This window comes from Nesoenas mayeri (genome assembly GCF_963082525.1).
Source record: "Nesoenas mayeri genome assembly, chromosome: 2".
NCBI lineage: Eukaryota > Metazoa > Chordata > Aves > Columbiformes > Columbidae > Nesoenas > Nesoenas mayeri.
Window position 1 is genome coordinate 93,175,787 of NC_137543.1, and position 8,138 is coordinate 93,183,924.

The 8,138-nt window shown below is 45.0% G+C and overlaps 1 protein-coding gene across 1 annotated transcript; it reads left to right on the forward strand.

Annotated features, from left to right (window-relative positions):
• The first annotated feature begins 2,174 nt into the window (after positions 1–2,174).
• LOC308037657 (transmembrane protein 14C-like) lies at positions 2,175–5,434 on the forward strand. The gene is made up of 4 exons (XM_080339588.1): positions 2,175–2,380; positions 2,898–2,995; positions 4,791–4,875; positions 5,102–5,434. The coding sequence occupies exons 1-4, from the start codon at positions 2,301–2,303 to the stop codon at positions 5,154–5,156; spliced, it is 318 nt and encodes a 105-aa protein (XP_080195714.1). The 5' UTR covers positions 2,175–2,300; the 3' UTR covers positions 5,157–5,434.
• The last annotated feature ends 2,704 nt before the right edge of the window (positions 5,435–8,138 follow it).

The following is an 8,138-nucleotide window of genomic DNA, read 5'->3' on the forward strand; positions in this document are numbered from 1 at the left end:
ACTGGGTACCACTGAGAAGTCCCTGGCTCCATCTTCTTTATTCTTCCCCATCAGGTATTTATACACATTGATAAGATAACCCTAAGCCTCCTGTTCTCCAAGCTAAAACAGTCAGAGCTTTCTCAGCCACTTCTTGTGTGAATGATACTCCAGGCTGTTAATGATTTTCATAGCCCTTTGCTGGACCTGCTTCAGTATGTCCATCTCTGCCTTGCACCAGTGAGCCTAGAACTGGACCCAGCACTCCAGCTGTGTCTCACCACAGAGCAGAGGGGAAGTACCACCTCCCTTCACCTGCCTAATGCAACTCAGGGTGCCATCTACCTTTGCTGCAATGGCACATTGCTGCCTCATGTGCAGCTTCTTGTGACACCCTGGGGTGCCCAAGGCCTTTCATGCAAAGCTAATGTCCAGCTGAGCAGTCCCAGGCACCTCTGCAGTCCCAGTCCGGGAGAGCTGCACCCTCCCTTGGGATCTGGGGCTGCGTCCAGTGCAGTGCCAGGGCGGCTGCTCCATGTAGTGCTGGAGATTGTGCCCTGTACCACATCACCACCATTGCTCAGCACGTGCACACTGTCAGCAGTATTTCCGGGGAATCCACAGGCCTTCTTTTGACATCTATATTGGGCTTATGTAGCAAGGTTGTGGTAGTGAGGGGCTGCAGGGGTGCCTTCTGTGAGAAGACAGATGGCTTGTGTCAGGAATAATGTTGCCAGCAGGACTAGAGAAGTGATTGTGCCACTGTCCACCGTGCTGGTGAGGCCCCACCTTGAATACTGTGTTTAGTTTTGGGCCCCTCATAAGAAGGACATTGAAATACTAGAGAGAGTGCAGAGGAGGGCGGTGAAGCTGGTGAGGGGTCTGAAGCACAAGTGTGTTGAGGAGCATCTGAGGGAACTGCGGCTGTTCAGCCTGGAGAAAAGGAGGCTGAGGGGAGACCTGATCGCTGTCTACAGCTACCTGAAAGGAGGTTGTAGCATGGAGGTGTCTCTTCTCCCAAGTGACAAGTGATAGGACAGGAGGAAATGGCCTCAAGTTGTACCAGGGGAGGTTCAGATTGGATATTAGGAAAAAAATCTTCCCAGAAAGGGCTGTCAGGCATTGGAACAGGCTGCCCAGGGAAGTGGTGGAGTCACCATCCCTAGAGGTGTTTAAAAGGCATTCAGATGAGATTCTTAGGGACATGGTTTAGTGCTAGAGTTAGGTTATGGTTGGACTCGATGATCCTGAGGGTCTCTTCCAACTGAAATGATTCTATGATTCTAAGACACCAGGAGATGCCCCTGTATCAGACAGAGACAGCTCTACCCATCTCCTAGACAGATCTGCCGCTGGCCAAAGCTGAGCCCATCATTGATGCTGGTGGTGCCTCTGTGGTACATGTTTCAGAAAGGGTAAAAATGCTGCACAGTAGAAACTGAGAGAGTGGAGCGAGAAAATGTTAGAGAACAGCCCTACACACACCAAGGTCAGAGCAGAAAGAAGGGAGGAATGCACCAGACACAGGAGCAGAGATTCCCTTGCAGCCTGTGGTGAGGCCGACTGTGTCCCTGCAGCCCATGGAGGTCCATGGTGGAGCAGAAATCCACCTGCAGCCCGTGGAGGACCCCACACGAGTGGAGAGAAGACAGGCAGGAGCAGGTTTGTTGCCAGGAGCTGTGACCCTGTGGGGGACCCAGGCTGGAGAAGTCTGTTCCTGAAGGACGGCACCCTGCAGAAAGGACCCACGCTGGAGCAGTTCGTGAACTGCAGCCCGTGGGAATGACCCGCGTTGGAGCAAGGGAAGAGCATGAGGAGGAAGGAGCAGTGGAGATGAGGAACGGGACTGACTGCAAGCCCCGCTCCCCTTTCTCCGAGGAGTCTAGAGTGATGTTGAGCCTGGGAAGATGGGGAGAGGGAGGTTTTATCTTGTTTTATTTCTCACTTTCCTACTCTGTTATTAACTGGCAATAAATTTAAGCTCCTAAACCGAGTCTGTTTGGCCCATGTCAGTATCCGGTGCGGGATCTTTACTCCCGCGGAACCTCAGGGCCGGACCGCACCGTAGCCCACGCACCACCCAAGCTCGCAGGAGCCCCGACACTGCTGCCCCCGCACTAGCCCCTGTCCCGGTCCCGGTCCCTGGCCCTGTCCACGCAGCTGCCGCCCGCTCAGGCGAGCGACCTGCCCCCGGGTGCCCGTCACGGCCGGCGGGAGGGACCTCCGGCAGAGGCGGCACCGCAGCGGGGAGGGCGGCCCAAGGTCGGAGCGGGGCTGGAGGGGCGAGGCCGGGCGCTGCCTGCGGCCTGCGCTGCCCGCAGATGGAGTACGACTGGCTGGGATTCGGCTACGCGGCGCTGGTGGCGGCGGGCGGCGTCGTGGGCTACGCCAAGGCAGGTAGGTGCCGGCAGCGGCGGCGTCCCGGATCCCGGCCTTGCCCGCAGGCAGCGCCTCGCTCTGCTTCGCCCGGACCGCCGCGGGGTGTCCCGGCACTTCGGGGGAAAGGGCTGTGTCGCTGTCGGGCCGGCGTCCGGGGCTGAAATCCCGCCTTGGGAGCTGGCGGGGTGTCTGCCGGCCCCGCGGGGGGCTGGGGCTGCCGCCTCAGCCGGGGCTGCGGCGAGTTCGGGTGCCGGGGCTCGGTCCTCCGCGGGGAGTCACCCGGCAAACTGCGCGAAATCCTTGTTGCATGGAAACGGTGCTCGGCCGAGGCCCGCGAAGTGCCATGCTAATAAAAACAACTTGGTATGTTCTGTTTGGTTTAGATTTGCTTTGTGGTTTATGTTCTTTTATTATTATTTTTATTATTTTTATTTTTTTAGTAGTGAATGTGAACTTGCAAGTGGTTTTGTTTGTTTTGCAGAGTCGCTGTGTAAGTGCTCTTTCACTAACTGCTTTATCTTCCGTTTTATTCAAGGCAGCACTCCTTCTCTCGCAGCTGGTCTTCTCTTTGGTGGCTTAGCAGGACTAGGTGCCTACCAGCAGTCCAAAGATCCAAAGAATGTCTGGCTTTCCCTTGGTAAGTTTACTCAGCACGCAAGGACTAAGCATTGCTGGTAGCAGTGGGAGCAGTAACTTCTTTTTTCTAGCACATTTCAGCCTGTCTGTGCCCTTTTATTTATACAAATGTTTTAAGCAGTGGCAAGGCCTCCTGCTCATAGTCAAGAGGTATTTATGTAAGAACACAGAGCCTGGTTCCAAAACCTAGGTTGTCCTGGAAGCCAGAGTTGGTGAGAAACAACCATCTCCTCTGTCAGACAAGATAACCATGTTAAACTAATGTAGGCACAGGAGAAGTATATGAACAATGTTTGGTTGTGATGCAGCATTTTTAATTTATGGTCATGGAATAGGCATTTTAGCAACAGTGACAGCACTGTGACAAGCAGTATGTGGCTTTATGGAATATTGGTTTGCACAAGCATCTCATAAGAAGAGCAGTATAGGTTGTAACGCATCATATGCTGTGGAAGAAACAGTATGAAGTATGTAGAAGAAAGGAGGGAATTATATATTCTCCTTGCTTGTGGTAGATGGGACAAGAAGATGTGGGCTTAGCTTGCACTTAACCCTTTGAGTGAAGCAGAAGGATAAAATGACAGTGGGAAGTACTATGAAGCACTGGAAGAAATCAGGTGAACCTCAGGTACTTCCACCACTGCAGGACTTTAATAACTGGTTAGATCAGTATCCATCAGAAATACATCTCGCCTTTGGGCACTAGGTTAGCCTAGATGACCTCTTGAGGTTCCTTCTAGTTCTGTAACTATGCTATAGTATTATTAGTGTTATAATACTAGAGCATTATAGTGATTTAAGACTATTTCAAACCAATAAGACTTGATCATGTAATGTGCTGAAAGGCTTCATGAAGCCCCTGGTAGATACTGCAGAGGACCAGACTACCTTGTAAGTAAGGAATTAAATGTAAAACATATCTTAATGTGAAGCAAACTTTCCACTTCTGGATTTTCTCCTCCATTCTGGTGTGCTGTGGGAGCGGCTGTGTATCGCCAGCTTGAGTTTGTGGCTCCCACTAAGCTTTAGGTTGGTCACAGTACCTCAAGGTAGAAACACAGAAAAAGAATCTTGACAGAATATCTTTAGAATATCTTTTGCCCTGTCTGATGCAAACAAACTTGAAGCTTTGGAGGAAGGTATACAACACCTCTACCTGCCTTTTGAGGAAACAATGGCCTTGTAACTTTTATGTGATTATCAGTAGGATTATTTTTCTGGACTTGGAGATTAAATAATTTGGAGTAATGTTTAAAATGTTAGTCGCTCTTTCAGTTTGATCCCTTAGATCGCTTTCTGTTTGCTAATTCATATTTTCTGATAGTGGTGTTTTATTTTTAGTTGCAGTATTTAGTGCCACTTCCCAGTTCAGAATGTCACAGAGAAACTGTAATATTTACCTCCCACATAGGGAACTTTGTCACTGTCTGACCTTTCTGGGAGTTTTAAGCCTATCTGTATTGAAGGAAATAATCCTTCTGCAAACAAAGAGAAAGTCAGGGAGAGTTACTGATCTGCCTAGAGGATTGGAGGTTGTGGGCAATGAGGCAGCAGTCTCAACCATGATGAGATCTACTCGCTTCTTACGAGCAGTGGAACACACTTGCCAAAGCTGCTGAGAAGCTTGCAACAGCTCTAGTGTTTAGCAAAAATAAGTGACATGTTTGTGTACAGTTCCCTGCGTTCCTGTCCATAGCCATAGGGCTGTTTGGCTGGCCCTGCTAAATGTCCAAGCATTGCAGCGCTGCGCTGGTATTTCTATTCCAAATGGTTCTGACTGGGCTTCTTTTCAACAGTGGCGTCTGGAACCTTGTCTGCTGTTATGGGAATGAGGTTTTACAACTCCAGAAAAGCAATGCCTGGGATAATTGCTGGTGCCAGGTAGCCACTTGTCTTTTGTTCTTGTCTGTATTTTCAAGTAGGCATTTTATTTAACTTATTTGTGGATTATATTGTTTTAAAAATGTTATGTGGTAAGTTCTGTGAAAAATGAAATCTTACGGTGGAGTTCAGCTAAATGAAAACATGTCAATATTTCCTTCCTTCTTCTTTATGGGATTTTTGCCTCCCTTTTTTTTTTTTTAATAATGATTGTTCTGTTCAACAGTTTACTGATGGTTGGACGGCTTGGATTGCAGATAATGGAAAAGCCTCTTAAATGATAAGTCTGCGTGAAGTCACTGAAGATATGTGATTGAGAAGATCGAAAATGCAACTGCCTAAATGTTCTATACAAAAGTGGAAAAGGCACTGCTGTCTGTATATTGTATTTTTCATATCTTAATGCAAGTGGGTTTTGTTTTAAAAGACTGACATTGAGAACCCTTGTTACATCTTCCAAAATAGTATTTTCCTTAATGTTTTCTGCTCTGTGAAGCAAGAAAATATGAGTATAGCATTAGTTTAGCTTCTGGTCCTGCAACTTGCTGTAGGCAATGACCTCTGCACTTGCATACAGATAGTTGCAGGATTGAAGCTTAAATGTACATCTGGACCTGTCATTCTAAAATAATCTGTACCTCTAAAACAAGGAGAGAGGAGTTGCCAGTTTTTCACTAGTAATTAATAAAACAAACATGCTTATTATGTTACCTCTCCCCTTCTGCTTCCCTGTCAGTTTATCTATCATGTTTGTTAGTCAGGGACTTTGTTCTCCCAGTACTGTGCATTAGAACCTGGTTTCAAGAAACACAATCACAGAGCAAGCTATCAAGGTTCTGCTGTAATACAATGAATGCAAACCTGTTACTTGCAGTTACTTGTAAGCAAAAGTGCCCAGCCAAATGTCATTAATTTCACTTTTACAGATTATTATTCATAAATCAAAAATATGCTTTATTAGATAATGCTGAATTGTAGGCATAGCTCTTGCATTTCACAAGAATTAAAATGTTATTATAAATAAACCTACAGATTATTATTACAAACACTTGTGTTTTACACAACTATTCTTTTTTCTTTGGTTGTTCATCTGGGTTGATACAGTTTAGTGCCTTTCTGGCAGGTGTCTGAATATAGTTGTCAACGTAGATTGTATAAATTATCTCTATTCCATTCCCAAATCTTGTGAATTGTAAATATAAAAATCCCATGAACTGGGAGGAAGCATAGAGAACAAAAGCATACACACCATATTTTCAGACAAGAGTTAGATTAATATTTTTTGAGAGGAATCATCTATTTCTAATTTGAAAAATGCTCCATGAAAGCTGAAAGACTGAAGGGCTCAGTTGATCAGTCTCTGTCCTCAGTTGATTCCCTTGATGCCTGAAATCAGTCTAAATATAAACCTGCCACACAGAAGTAATCCTGTGAGCTACACATGGATGGTAATGTATCCCTTTTCTGGGCTCCTTTAACCGATGTCCCTTTCTGCACAGATCCTGAGCTTCTATTTCCTCAACCTTTCTTCTTTGGTGGCTGGTACTGGGCGAGATGGATCAGTGGGGTTGATCTGTTAGATTGGCGAGACTGGCGTCGCTCAGAGTTCTTGTGGTTTTCCTTCCCTCCTTCCTGGTCACATCAGAACAGGCAGGATGGTGCCCTTGCACTGCCTCAGCAGAAGGTGCAGAGGGAGTCTGGTGGCAGCAGCCGTATTTACTTTTTCCTCTTACCTCCCTACACAGAAACACAGCGTGTGTGGGATAGGAGGTGATGTGTTTATAAATCCTCCTTTTAAGTGTCTAATCCCAGGCCCTGGCCCCAGCATTGGTAGGCAGGTATTTGGATGTCTCTGCTCTGTCTTGAAAAGGTGAATAAGACAGACACTAGCATTTAAGACACTTCTCTTTAAACTGCTGTACAAGTTATTATATTGCCTCTTCATATTGCTTGTGAAGCAGTTATCTTCTGTGGAGGTAATGTGCAAACATACACGCATCTCCTGCAATAAAATAAGACCAGCCACGATCCAGCAGTTTCCTAATCGTATAATGGTCTCATATCAGGTAACTTGCGAATCTGGGCTGCAACTGTCCTTTAATAGAATAATGACAACAGAAAACAGGAAATTGGACTGATGCACTTTTAAGCTCTTAGACCAAAATGTTAAGGCTTGCTGCTGTTCCATGAGCTTTGGGAAGCCTGTAGCTTGAATTGAGAATTGCTGGTAGAACTCCTGTTACCACTTTTCATGTTCAGGAGAAACAGTAGTAGACAAATGGAGGAGAGAAAAGCTTGAGTCTCACATAGTTTTTAGCCCCTTGGAACTTCATCAGCATATACTACATTTCTTAAGCATTACATGGCATTTCTGCACTAACAGGTCAGTGTATGTTAATGGCTCTGAGTTAAAATGACTGTACAAAGCCTATTAGCCTCTTATTACTGTTTTTTCTTGCTCTTTGCAAGAAGAATTTAACACCATGCTTTGATTATGGACAGGTAAAGGCTATTATGGTTATGTCAAAGCCATTCCAATGTTCATTAGCATATGGTTTCTTCTTGCCATATTTAGTGCCAAAAATAGTACCTATTTGTTTTTCTGCTCTAGGTGCCTTATGGACACATTATTAGTTAATTCCTTGACCAGACTGTGATTTAACTAAATCACTGGCATCTTGTACTAGAGATGAGTGATTTTTTTTTTTTTTTTAATTATAAAATTAGTGCATTTATGCCTGTTACAGGAAGTCTGAGGTTGTCCTTCATTGCCATAGTAAGTTACACATATATTCTACAGATAAATTAAATAGCATAGGGACATCTGTTAGTACTAAGGAAATTACATACTTAAGCCTAGACCAATGGCAATTGAATTAGTCACTGGTGCATTACCAACCAGATATCCCTATCCTTAATGTAGCTCTTCCAGTACTGAAGCCAAATTTTCGTAAGGTGCAGTTTTTGTAACAACATACTTGACTTTTTTATACAAATGGTTTAGATTAAATTGATGTAAATTAACGTAACCCATATATTACGGCACACTGGGTCAACAACAGGCATTTAAATTTTTATATGCAGTTATAAAAGCCATACAAATACATTTATTTTTTACAATGCTTAATCATTAACAGCTTTACATCTTTAAATAACATACTCATTTTGTACTTAAAATGGCAGGTTTAATGTAACTACGAAATCTAAAGCATCTATTCTAAATGCGGCTGTTAAAAGAAGTAGCCTAGTTCAACATCCTAAAA